We start from the raw sequence: 14879 nt of genomic DNA, 5'->3' as shown, positions 1-14879 counted from the left end.
CCATCAAATTGGTATTAACTGATCAACAGTTATGTGCACATTTAATAGTAATATTCATCAGGTGTTGGGCAGGTGGGAGGGGGAGGAAGGGATGGGTATATTCACACCTAATGGCTGCGGTGCACACCGTCTGGGGGATGGACAAGCCTGAAGCTCTGACTCTGGCGGGGCAAAAGCAATACATATAACCTAAACATTTATACCCACATAATATGCTGAAATTAAAAAAAATAAAACTAATATCTTCTTTTACTCTCATTCTAAATTACTTTTTAAAGTAAATACAGAATTTTAGATTGAAAGTTATTTTTCCTGAGAACCATATTGAGGTGACCATATTTATAGAACAAAATAGAAATGTTATAGATATTAATAATTCAAAAAATAGTTCCACTAAAATAATTAGGTATGCAAAGGATATTGGAAGGTTTATCATTTCTTAATTATTAATATTAGTAAGTCTGATGATGTTGGTTAATGAATCAAGAAAGAAAGCTTTAAGAATGTTATTCAAAGTCAAGGAGGACTTCTGCATTCATATGGCTTATTAGGTAATTCAAACTAATACACTAAAAACAATTAGAAAATCTGGGAAAATATATGTAGAAAACATCTGCTTGAAATTATTAATAGCTAACAAGATGGTAAAGGAGAGATCTGGAAGAGGAGAATGGTTGAGGAGTATACCAAATCCGTGGCAGGAATATAAAATGCAGATTCATCTCTAGGTTTTGTGTGTTCCTTTATTTGGAAGACTTCCCTCAACTCCAGAAAATTTGCAACTGTTTTCATGTATCACCCTTCTTCCATTCTGTTTGGTTTCTTCTGGAATTTCTATTAGATATATGCTGAATGGCCTCCAGATATCTTCCATATCTACTAAAACCTCCTTCTTATTTCCTTTATTTCTATATTTTGTTTTGGATTATTTTCTCAAATATTATCCATTTCATGAATTCTTTCTTTTTAAATTAGTTTCAATCTATAAATTAATGTGTCCATTACATTTTTCTTTCAATAAAGCTTATTTACAGAAGTTTAATTTTGTTCTTTTCCAAAATTCCTCTTTATTCTTCCATCATGTCATGCTCCAATTGCAGTCTAAATATTTTGAATGCACATAGCTTTTTGGGGGTTGTTTAATTTTTTTCTGTCTACTTCTTTGTTGACTTTCCCTCATAGGGTATCTATTCGCTTGTGTGGCTTATAGTTATTTTTTTAATCATGCTTTTTTCATCAGCAAAGATTGCTTTCTATGGGAATTCCTCTTTCTCTGAATTGAATTCATGAAGTTCAATGTTTGCCTTTTCTTAGATCCTAGGGCTTTTGCCAGTTGTGTATGAGGCTTTACATTAATTTTTCAGCTTTAGGTCTTCTACTATGTGTAAATGTACCACACAAGCACACCTGCACAAGTTGCAGATCTAGGTTCCTGATTTTGTGGCAAGTCTGCCCAGTTCCACAGCTAGAAGGCAAGCCTCTACGGGGCTTTCATAGATTGGTGGGTAGAGATTTTCTTGTCTCCATTTCACATGTGAGGGAATCCTCCAAGTTCTTAGGGTTTAGGCAAGGAGACTCAATTCCATTCCTCAACCTTGTATGGTCCTGAAAGTCATCTCCTGTTTCTACTAGTACAAGCCCAGAACTCAGCCCCTGAGGATCTCATTCTTGTTTGATAGTGCTGTGGACCATTTTGGCTTCAGCAGTGACTTTTTGATACTGTAAATTTCTTCTTTACATCTGGACTTGCGGATTCAAGCTCAGTTATATATTTAGTAAAAAAGAAAAATACTCAGTCTTTCTATGGATTTGAAGTAGAAAAGTGCAGGTCCTCCCATATCATTTTAGATAGCCATACTGACATGATGTTTTCCCTCAAAAGCTCCTCAATCTCTCACAATAACATGCCCCTTGTCCTTCACATGCCTTCCAGTTTATCCCAGGCAAACATGAATATAGATCCTCTAGGTAGCTATATATCACCTCATTATAACCTAATAATTTACAATATGAACTCTAATGGTAACATCTTACATGCTTTAATATTTATCTTTCACGTGTGAAATTAGGGGAGCTTATATAAATGTATGTTAATGATTTATACACTGTTTAACACTATATTCACTTTTGTTATTATTATTTTACCAACATATGATAATAAAGCAAACAGAAGACCATCTATATAAGTGTACCATCCTTCATTCTTTCCACTACTATCCATTGAAAGGCCTCTATGTGCCAAGCACTATCATAGGCATTTAAAATGAATCAGGGACTAAAATAGATCTTTTTTAAATGTTATTTTCTTCACGTTGGTGAAAAAGGATGGAATTTTTTTTCCTTGGGGAAGTGAAATTGGGCAAGAGTATGAGCCATCTATTCAGAGACTGTTTAGAACTCTTTCTTTCATAGAATTGGAGCTTGACCTACAATAGTACCTTTTGCAGACTCATCTACACCTATCACCTTCACTGGGATTTTTATGTTGATGAGTGGTAATAAGGTTGAATTTGCCTTTGCTATTTTTACAGCTTAAAAGATGGAGCACCTTTGGATCCCTGGAAATTAAACCCGCGATTGAAGCGCAGGAGTTCTCAGTGCTGACATTAGATGATTGTGAAATGATTAAAATCCCTGCAAATGATTATAAAAAATTAAAATCGGTATGACCATATCTAATCTATATATTAATATTAGCATAATATGGGCATAAACTCAAGCTAATGTTTTCCTCTCTAGACAAAGATGTCGATATCTTATTTTTTAATTTTTAAAATTTGACTTGACCTGGAAATCAGAAAAATGTGGCTTATTTATTTATTGAACATCATTTAAACCTTTGCTGCTAATGCATAGTCGAGGTATAAACAAAGGTTTGTATGGATATATTTTAGGTATATTTTTGTGTCCCCTTTGGTTTTTCATCAATTTCAAATCCATTCATTCATTCATTCATTCATTCAAGAAATATGTGCTTTGAGTGTCCACAGCATGTCGTATGCTGGGAATAATAAAATGGTAAGGCAGATAGCAATGCTACTGCTTTCCCAATCTCTACAGTCTACCTTAGAGCCAAAAATACTTGGGGGTGATTGTCATGCCATTTCATAGTTACAACAGACATCAGACTCAGAGCTGCATTAATACATGATAACAACTTAATTCTGACCCACTAATTCTGCTGCTTTAAAATAACTTACTTAATATTTAATAATTTACTCCTTTCTAGTTAAATTCAAACTTTTCCTTTTCTCCTACTTCTTTCCTGGATAGCAGAGGAAGTGTGTATAAATAATGGGATTGGAAGGTTCCCATAGTCCTACTGTTCTATCTTTTTTTGATAGGGCCTAACTCTGGTGCAGGTCTCACAGAGTACTGGCAAAAGCCATGGTTAGGGGTTCATGTGGGATGGAGCTCAGAAGACATCCACTTTCTTACTTTGGTCTCTAATGGTGGGGATTTCTTTTGATATGGTGGTCTCAGTGTCAGTAGTGCAGATGGCTCTCAGAATTCAAATTCATTCCAAATCCCTGGTGTCCACATTTGAGTTTCAGAGTGGCTGGTTTTAAAATAATGTTATATATATTTTGTTTTTATTGTCCAAGCATCAGTACCGCTTACTTGATATTATCAAATAAAATTTTTGAGTTTAGTCTTGACTAGGACATTTTTAATAAATATTCAAATATTTACAGAAGCATAAAATGTTATGAAAGGTGGGAAGATACAATTTCAGTAAGCAGATATGAAGATTAAAATGTTAATATGGCTGTGATCATAAAGTGATGCTTCAATAAAATTCAAATGTGTTTTATACTCATTTATATTCATGTATCTTTTTTCTTTTCCTGCCATTTATCTATGTGCTATTTGCTTTTCTTTGTAAATTACCTATTAATGCAAATTTGATAATAACATTCTTTTCCAGGAAAAAAGAAAACTTGAAAATATACGAAAGTTGAAATTAATTCGTAAGTGTCCTTTTTATGAGGAATGGCCTACTTTATCCATATATGAGCTAACTGCTCTCATTAAATGGAAAAAATTTCCTCCAGGTCATGGTAAGTATAATGGAATTTTGGATCATTGTGTTTGCATAACATTATATTATTAGAATTTGTAAGTCTTCATAGTTTTAATATTTTACATAGTATTTCTTCATATAGATATTATCTAATTTATTTGATGATAATTTTTGCCTTGGATATTTATTTTCTGTTTTTTATTAAAAATGATACTGTACTGGCTTGAAGAGTGGTCTCAGAATTAACCTCACTTCCACATCCCTTTCTAGTGTCTCCTAGCCCCTCCCCTCTTGTCTTGGCCTGATGGTCACTATAAGGGCCAAATGGAAAAGGAGAAATAGAAGAGGTTACAGCCAATTTTCTCTATTCTCCTGCGTGGACAGCTACTTAAGCAGCACGTTTGCTAATCTTCACCTCTGCTAGACATAGCAGTGAAAAAAATAATAATTATAAAGACTGAGTGAGGCCTAGATAAGAGATAGCAGTGAAGCATCTACATTTCCAATAGTCAGTATGGCAAGGATGCATGGATTTCCTGTGCTATGTGTACACAAAAAGCATAGGTGGTATTGAGTCTTTTTGTAAGATTTGCCCATCGATAAAAGCCAACTAAACAATGGATACCAATACAAGAGGATCTGTGGTAGGATGCATCAGAGCTTTAGGTCTTCTTCAGTAAGGAAACACTATTGCCCCACAAAAGACAGCCACAAATAAGAGAGAGGATGGCAACCTTGATGTCTTTCCTCACAGTCAAACGGTGTAGCAGCTACCACCTAGATTATAATGGAATAGGGTATGTTTGAAAGAGGAAATACTTCTGCCCCTCACCTTACAGAGTCACAATTGTACTTTTTTTTTTTTTTTTTGAGATAGGTTCTCACTCTGTTGCCCAGGTTAGAGTGCAGTGGCATCATCATAGCTCACTGCAACCTCAAACTCTTGGGCTCAAGTGAGCCTCCTGTCTCAACCTCCCAAAGTGCTAGGATTACAGGCATGAGCCATTGCACCCAACCTGTGACGGACACTTTTAATTTAAGTTTGAGATTAAAGTTCTAAAAGAATGGATCTGAGTGGTAAATTCCAGCAAGAGACTATTTTAAAAATAAAAACATGGCAGAGAAATTATGGAATCTGCCTAAGTTATTTTTTGAGGGAGACACTATAGAACAGGAAAGTAAGGTTCAGCATAGCATGGTAGAAAGGGTTATTTTATTGGAAAAAAAGTAAATACAATTGGAGGTATGCTTATGCTTCAAAGAACAGGGATTCTCTAATAAATGGCTTAAATTTGGTGAGACTATAAATCTTTTCCAATATTCATTACAAATTTCCTTTCAGCTTGCATTTATATTTTATTTATTATTTTTTGAAATGTAACATTTAAATTATGTTTAGTCAAATATGTATATATTGCTTATAAAATTAAATATAAGTAATATTATGTTTTGGTTCATGAAGTATTTTTTCTAATGAGGTATAAATGCCATTTTTTTGGTCAAAAGGAATACAAGTAGACAAATGGAAGACATGAAGTAAAAGTACTTGTAAAACATTGGGAATTGAACATTTCTAAATTCAGTATGTTTATTGCATAGAAACAAGTTTTTAAAATATGGATGTTTTGGATTTGTCACAGGTTTCCTCCTTTGTATCAGAAATATCAAATTTATTCTTGCCTCACTTCCAGGGCTATTCTTTATAAAAAATAATATCTCAGCCTTGCCAATCTGTCATTATATTAATATTTGTGAGCTGATGAAAAAGGAGGAAAGAAATTATATTAAAGATACTTTATATGATATAAAAGACTATGGGACTTGAAAAGGGGATAATGATTATGTGTTTTTAATAAATTTGAATACAAATGATAGTGATCTGTCTCTCAATCTCTAACGTAGCAATATAAAATGCTTAAATTCAGCATCAAAAAGCTAAGTATTAAGAAACTTATCAGATTGTTTCTTAGAGTAATGTTGAGTTCAAATTCTTTTTGGTAAATGTCTTGAAAAATAATGGTAGTGTTAAGGTATCTATTTCATTGTACAATCTGTGATTGTATTAAATATGTCAGAAACAATATTATTTTCTCACTGATTCCTAAACATATAAATGTGTGGTTCTTACACTTATGCAGTTTTATAAAACATTTATTCTCCTTAGAGAAGAATGACAATTTCATTTATGATCATTAAAGCCCCTTTCAGCTCTAAAATACTGTGATTCTTATAAATAAATATAGGTAGGTGAAGAATAAGTTTTGTTAAACTAATCTAATTTCATTTTATGACAGTGACAAACTTGATATATCAAAGAAAAAGTGTTGGATTATAATACTTCTTGATTTACTCCAGATTTATTTTGAACTTTTATCAGAAAATGTGGAGAATGTACCTCAAATTATAGTTTTATTATTTGGGTTTAAAATTAGCCATAGTGTGATTTTCCAAAGCATAATTATTTGTGTTTTGATCTTTTTTTAGCAGTGTATATTGGATGAAGTTTCAGAGGGATTTACTTAATTATTCAGAAGCCTAATAGAGTTCAGGATCAATCCTTGGCAAACTCTGAAATAAGTAAAGCTTGTTACTGGCTCTGTTTGCTTTGTTAACTTCTTAAGTCCTCCTATTTTTGCATCCTATGACCAGGGAGCCTGAATATGTATAATGTTGCTTGTAATTTTGGCCTATCCAGATTGTATCACATCACCTGAAGTCTTCCCAGGTGTTATTCTTTCAAGGTGTGGCTGATTGGAAATTAACAACCAACTTAGCTCACTAATCATCCTGTTCCCACATGTCTCATGCATATAAGAAAAGATGATAAATTAACTTGGCAAACATTTAACTAGCTATATATTTTCTGTTGTTTTCTTGCTTATGTTGGTATGCCCCATCTGTCTCCAGATAGAACTCGACATAGCGAACATCGTTGCTGGAAAAACTGAAAAAATTGTAGTAATCAATTCAGTTCTGAAAGATAAAGTATGTGAAAATAATAATACTATCAGTAATAATAGTAATATTAAAAATGATATCTAGTAGACTTCAAATTCTTCTGGAACAGGCCCATCATATTATTTTGTACCCTAAAAATCATCTAGAATTTGTAGGTCCTTGAACAAATTGTTGATAAATGAATGAATGAATATTTCGATGTCAGTATTTGAACCTATACCAAAGTTATGACTTATTTCTCCCCAAACTAAAATGATTTAACTCTTTGCTACTCAGTACATCTGGGTTGCGTTATAACACTTAGCATGTATTTTCTCTATCATGCTATTCACTGATTTAATTTTAAAGCATCTGAAATACGTGTTTTATTAAATCTCCTGATTAAAACACAATTTATTTCTTTACTGATTTCGAGTAAAAATTTAAAATAATTGTATCATGGCAATAAATAGACCATTAAGAATTCTCAGAGGGCATAGTGTTTTAAACTAATAACCTAGGTAAAATAAAACCAATATAGATTTGAGATGATGTTAAATGAGACAAACATTAGCATGGTATTAAGGACACCAATAGTTCATGAAAGTTTGAAAGTCTATCCTCTTCAGCAAATCACTTGGAGTAAAAGAATTTGTAGAATTTGTAGAATCCATCAACTCATCATTTTTATTTTTAGTCATTATGTTTAAATCTCACTACTATATAGAATAAGAAACGGAATGATCACTGACAAATATAGTTCAAGTATAATCTGTCTCCAACTTGATAAATTTGTTGTCATTCATATTGTTCTTATTAACACCTTTGTCAGAAATAACTTCTGAGAATCACGAATACTGTACATACATCGCTCAATCCCCTTCAAAATACTTCTAGCTTATTTGCAAAAGCTAGAAAAGCAAGAAACTACACCTTCTAGATCCTGTGTAGAAGTTTCAATTTTTGAGTATGACCTCTGTTCTGCCCAGCCAATATTCTTATACAGAATTTGGAAGAAGTCAGGGAGCAGCTCTTCTTGCAAACTTTGTGAAGAACTTGGTAGTTTTAAGATTTAGCCCCTGGTATCACAAATGATGAGTGCCATGAAGCAGCTAGAGTGAAGTTTCTTTTAGAAAAGCTCTGTATTGTGAGTGGGCTTTTCTGCTGGTTGCAGCATTGATCTTGATACAGATCTTGATATAGATCAAGATTATTTCCTTGATCTGTAGCATTGAAATCTTGTTTCATAGCCCTCCTAACACCCTCCAAAAAACCTTTTACTTAGATACCTAAGTAAGATACCTAAGATATCTAACCTATTAGATAAAGGACCTTGTTGTCTGTACTTAGGGACAAAGGACTGTGCGCTGGTTATTCACTCTACCAATTCTCTCCTTTGTGAATAAGCACTTTTTCAGAAGTTCTTCATTCGGCATTAGTCAATATTTTTATTAAATATCTACTATGTGCAAAATGCTATGATAGATGCTTTTGTGGTATGAAAAGAAATGCATTTTAAAATCACTTAAAATCAAATATTTGAGTAAGAATAATGTATACATTATCATGTAGGGCACTTTGAGATTTGGTTTTTGATCTCAACAGTTTAATAATTAGAAAAATACAAGAGATTGTTGTTTTAAACTAATGAGATAAAGAAAAATATCATGTACTAAAATTATTTTCAATATCTCATGGACTTCTATATTATCTACCATGATAAACATGAAATGATTATTTTCCAACAGATACAGTAGAAACTGAATGAGAGAGAGAGGATATTTTGGATATGATCAGTCACTAGGTGAGATTGATAATGCTAGGCAGGAAAAAAATAACATGAGTCAATACACGGTTTGCAGATCTTGATTCAGAATGGTTGATCACAGCTGAACTCAATCAAGTGCTTATTCACGAGCATTGGGAGCTGAGTCAACAACAAAGAGAATCTGAGGCATTTTAAATGCCTTAGTCATATTTTGGGGCTTTATCTTATAGATGATGTGTCATCATTAAAGATTTTTGAATAACAGAAGAGACCCGAAAAGGTAAAAGTTTCAGGAGAATGAATCAGGCAGAGCAATATGAATGATGGTTGAAAGGACAAAGGTACTAGAAACCAAAAGAACAATTAGGAGACTGTTTTGGTGGTGCAGAGGCAAAGGTGACACTAATGATGGAAATGAATTCATCTGAGAAGCATTTTCAATATTCAGGGATATTGTATAAAATAGACCTTTTCAAACACATTTCCAGTTCTCCTTCTTAGCACCACTGCTAGTCTACACGTATAGGGCTGTTTTGGATTTTTAGATCTCAACAGAGTACTTTGTTGCTGCATAGATGTGTATGTCTGTGTATATCGGCCTCAACACACACACCAGACAGCAGGCAGGTATCCTTAATGTGTGTGTTTAAATGAACCTGTGCTGTCCTTTCCCACCTGCAGCATTGAAACAACTTTTCCTAGTATTTCCTAGAGGTACTCAACTACAGACCACCTCGGCCCACTCCTAAGACTTTTATGAGTGCAGGACATTATTTACAAATGTTCCAGGCAGAGTTGCTCTTTTTCTTACCCAGAGCCCAAGCTAAAGATAGCTTCCAGAGTGGCTCGTTTCACCTATGGATAGATATTTTTAATTCATGTTTTCATTGAGAGTCCTGGTATTAGGCAGTGAATTTGTTTTTACTCCCTAAGTTGTAAAAGCACATTTTCCCCCCATCACTCTTGTGGTGGTCATTAAAACTCAAGTCCTTTGGCTGTTGTCATCTGCTAATGCTCTCAAGGCTGCTGAAGGTCCTGTTTACCTCTATTTTCAGCTTCAGCTTTAATTTGTATTTTTTATTATTAAAGGATTTGTAGTGATATTGATCATCTAAAGATACAAATTCAGAATATGTACATTTTATTACTTTATTTTCTAAATAAAATTTTCAAAATTACTTTAGTATAATCCAATATTTCAACATTCTATGTTGGAATGTTTTTACAACTCAAGAACCTTTAATTTTTTTTCCCATGAGGTTTTTCTGTCTTCTGCAACTGTTTCCTTATGATTTGGTAGTATATCTTTTTGCTAGAGTAATAACTTATAATAAAACTATGTGATGAGGATGTAAAATTTAATAATTTCATTAAATTCCATGAAAATGGCTTCTACTATTATTACCATTGAAGCTTTAATAATGTACCTCAGAAATACTGTGGCTAGAAATATTATTAAAATATGATGTTATAACTATGCACTATAAAACCATTGATTTTTTTCTCAATTGATTTTGTAATTTGACAAAGATATATTTATATCCATAGAATGCATTCAAACATGCTTTGTAGAAAGTATAATTTCTTTCTCAGAATTTAGCCCTCTAATTTTGTTAATAGTATAGTAAAGGTAAACAATATGTTAAACAGTTGTGTAAAATAAAAATTACTGCTTATTTAAATAATTATCCAGCTTCTAGATAGTAATTAAATTTAAATAAAGAATTTATTTAATTAATTCAATTCCCTTGGAACTAGATAAGATACAATTAAACACTTTTTAATGATAGAACACTCATCTATTCAAATTCCCCATGAGTAAATAGAACTTGTCATCAGTAGCCCAGGCAACTGCTGAAGCTCTTTATAGAGCATTTTTTCTCTTCCTCTCTCTACTTCCCACAAATGACCATCACCTCTTATAGTCTGTCATGACAAAAATTACATATCCTATTACTGTAATTAACTTTTGGCATTTCATCTCCTGACATTTAGAAGTAAAGTTGCATTTCTCTCCACCTAAAGAATAAAATGGCATAATTTCATTTTCTCACACTTTAAGCAAAACAAATATATGAAAATAAATTTGAAAATTTTTCTCTAAGCAAACCAAATATTTGGACATTTGAATCTATAGAAATGTTGAATTATAAATACCATTCCCTTTAGTAAAAGTAACTTCTAAAATTTTCAAAGTAGAACTTCTTTAAATTTAACTCTTATACTATATTATAAATATTATTTGTAACCAATTGTCAACAATGATTATTAATGCTTGATAGTATTGATTGCCTTTTGTCTGCTTTCCTATACATCCTGGACATTCTATAATAATAAAGTTTATTATCAAATAAATAAGTACAATTAAAATATAATTTGATTTCTAAAAACCTAAAACAATCTATTTAATAAAAAAAAAATTTGTATTGTATGGTATAATGCACCATTCCTATCTCTCACCTGCGGGAGTACATTAACATAAGTCCTTGTCATTTGGGGGTTAACAGTTTACATTATCTTTGATGATACATGCTTATGGGAATGACTTCTGTTTGGAAGGTTCCTTCATATTTGGAGAGACAAGATAAACAAAGACAAAACCTGGAATGATAGAAGTAGTCAGTTAGGTATCTAGTTTGCTGTGTCACAGGTTTTAAGGAGGGAGGAGGGGTGAAAAAGTAAAAATAGAAAAGGTATTCTTTTATTTGCTTCCAAATTTTAAGGCCCAACTCATAGTGTATGAAAACAAACGAGACCAAAGAGCTTTTTTTGTGTATGGTGATATCTTGAGTATGCCTTACAAGAAGAAATAAAAAAGCAGGAATGACTGTTGAAATAGTAATTAGAAGCAGTGTCTATATAATTTGCTAAAACTGTCATAACCAATGATGACCAAATTCTTTGTCATTGCATTCCTGTTGGCTATAAAAAGAGAAATAAGATTTAAAACCATAAAACTTGGGCTATAGTTCATAAAGTATCATAATATAATTTATATCATATTATCATAATATAATAACATATGGTTTTGAGGAAGTATAAATCTTAGAATGACATTTTACAATAGAAATATAATACAAGCCACATATATAATTTTAAATTTTCTAGTAGCTACATTTAAAAAGTAAAAAGAAACAGATGATGTTAAATTTAATATTATATTATTTAACTCAATACATATATCTAATTTTAACATGTAATCAATATAAAATAACTACATACTTTATATCTTGTTTTTATATCAAGTTATCATATTAAGTCTTCAAAATCTAATGCATATTTTACACTTAGAGCACATTTCTGTTTGGCCTAGCCACATTTCTAATGCTCAATAACTGGTGGTTACCATATTGGCTAGCACAGCCTTAGGACATGCAATACTCTTTTGATGTAAAATAAAAAATATCAGTGTAACAGATTTATAGAACTGGCTTTTTAAAACTATCAGTAAAGATCGACTATATGGTTGCTTTTTATATAGATCTTATAAATCATTTTGATGACTATTTCTTAAAAAGTTACTATAGCTAAAATAGTAAACCATGTCAATATAGGTTTCTTTTTTTTTTTTTACTTTGACATTGAATGTCCCCAATTTCTCTAGAATCACACATTTGCAGATGCATTTGTGAGTGTGTATGCAGGTTAAGGTTATCTCAGGAAAATGAAAACATATTTACATATAATATTTATATTTTAAAATAGACTATCTTAGATTCATAAAAAGATATACTAGGATACCAGGATTATGAATTGGATATCACAAATCTAGATCTTCATGGATGTTAAAAGACCTCATAAAGTGATACTTACATTTCTAAAATTATTAATATAGAACTTGTGTAAGCTAAACTGTATTCCAAATACATCAGGTAACAGTATTATAGGCACCTTATAACAATTTATTTGAGAAAGTAATCTTCAAATTGTTTTATAAATCCGATTTTTAATATTGAGATTACAACTACATTGCTATACTTTTTAACTTTTTTTATAATAGAAGAAATTTGATATTCCACAAAGATCTAGACACCAATTGCAAATAGACTATATGTATTTATAATCTAAAGAATATATATATAAAATATCATATATTTGGAACTTTTAAAATTCTCCTCTCCTTAACAATAGTATTAGCTGCTTAGGTTCTCAAGACAATGCACATGACCTTGTTAAATTATGTTACCTCTAAGCACAATGAATAACTTTAAAGTATCCTTTTCTGCTTCTGAAAATGAGGGGATACTCATCACTCCACAATCACTACCACCCTGGCCCACTGAACAACATATATAGGTATTGCTTCAAATCTATGTTAGTATCTTCACTCCGTTCGGCAGTTTGGCAGAAGGGAAAAATCAGCATTTCTTGAACATCTATTCTATTTCAGCTACTTTCTAGTTACTTTCACATACATTATCTTACTTCTCAAAAACCCCTATATGATAAGTATACCCACTTTATTAATATGGAAACTCCTGCTCAAAAATTTACCTTTCCAAGGTTAGACTTTTGGTGAACTTCATTATTTGAAATCCAAAACTGATCAATGTGAAAATGAATCTTTCCATTCCATTACGTGATTTCTTCAAGAGGTTTTCCAGTGTTTAGAAAAGTCCTATATGTTAGCAGGGGTAGGAGTATCATGACTCCAGGCAGTACAAAAATCTGGAGGATATTTATTTTTTAAACTCAAATCATGTCCCTACTCTGCTTATTCCACTTATTTGCCTTAGTGATCTCCAGAGACTAACCTTCCTTCATTTCCATCCACATTTCTTACTATGCCCCTGCTTCTGGCCGGCCTTTGCTAGTCCCCATGCTCTTGTTAGATCACAATGCAGTTTGTAGAATTTCCCCCACTCTCTCTTTATGAAAGAAACACCAAACTGTTTGATGTTTCAGGAAACTTTTATTGTTTTAATAAATAGTAAGAAATAGACATATGGTTAAAAAGCTACTTACAACAGTCCATGCCCTTCTTTGTCCGTGTGGGGCTTCCTTACTTTTTTGTGTAAATGAAATAGTAAATCTTTGGGTAGGTGCAGTCCTGAATTAGATTCAAATACATTTCCCAGGAAACCGTAGATTAAAGGGAGTTTAGATTGCAAATTTGATAAAGATTATTGGATTCCGGATTGGTTGGAGAAGAGCAAAAATAACAATAAACAAAAATAATTTATTGGTTTATATAGCTGGGAAGTTCAGGCCTTTATCTTTCAGTAATGTATGGGTATAGGAGTTGAACTCATTTCAATAGGAATGTATTTTCCAATCTTTGGTTCTCTTTTGCTTTGCGTTAGCTTCCTTCTCCAGCAAGTTTCCCCATGTTCTGGGAAAAATAGCTGCATTGTCTTTACAGCCAACAATCCTTTGAAAAAGTCTCTTTTCTCGATTGTTCCAGGAAAAATCTGGTTGCACATCCTGAACAATTCACTCTGGCCAAGAGATGGAATTGGTTCAGGTATAGTTGGGTTACAAATCTGCCTCTGGAGGTCGGTAAAATCCTCCTCGAACCCCTAAACTACTAAAGAGGATGAGTGTATCTCTAATGAATTTTTATAAAAAATCATGTTTCATCCAAGTAGAGTCTGGCATTACATAATCTTTAAAGTATTCATGTAGCACTTGGGCAGAATTATTAACAGGACCTTCTCCTTTAGACCTTGGATGCTCTTTGTCTTTGTGATTATTTCTTCTGTTTAATTGAGACATAATAATTATATGAATAAAATTTTATAATACAAGAATAAATTATGGGGTACATGTGATATTTTGACACATGCATACAATGTGTCATGATCAAATCAGGACACTTAGGATATCGATCACCTCAAATGTTTGTCATTTGTGTTGGGAAACTTTTGAATCTTCTCTTGCTATTTTGAAATAGAAAATATATGACTGTTAACTATAGCCACCCTACTGTGTTATGGAACACTTGAACTAATTCCTTCTACCTAATCGTATATCTGTACCATTAACTAACCTCTTTTCACTTCTCCCCTTCCCCCTGCTGCCCCACCACACCCACACACATATACCCCCTTCTCAGCTTCTGGTTGCTATCATTCTATTTTCTACCTCCAGGAGACCGTATTTATAGCTCCCACTTATGAATGAGTACGTGTGATATTTGTCTTTCTGTGC

At 32.4% G+C, this 14879-nt stretch overlaps 1 protein-coding gene across 1 annotated transcript in view; it reads left to right on the top strand.

Annotated features, from left to right (window-relative positions):
* The window catches only part of CNBD1 (cyclic nucleotide binding domain containing 1), a 274214-nt gene that overhangs the window by 239065 nt on the left and 20270 nt on the right, over positions 1–14879 (top strand). The window contains exons 7-8 of the mRNA XM_076005344.1: positions 2532–2663; positions 3929–4061. Coding sequence (XP_075861459.1) covers positions 2532–2663; positions 3929–4061 — 265 coding nt within the window. The remainder of the gene's footprint in view (positions 1–2531; positions 2664–3928; positions 4062–14879) is intronic.

This window comes from Microcebus murinus, chromosome 7 (assembly GCF_040939455.1).
Source record: "Microcebus murinus isolate Inina chromosome 7, M.murinus_Inina_mat1.0, whole genome shotgun sequence".
Lineage (NCBI taxonomy): Eukaryota > Metazoa > Chordata > Mammalia > Primates > Cheirogaleidae > Microcebus > Microcebus murinus.
This window is presented reverse-complemented; position numbering and strand designations above follow the sequence as displayed.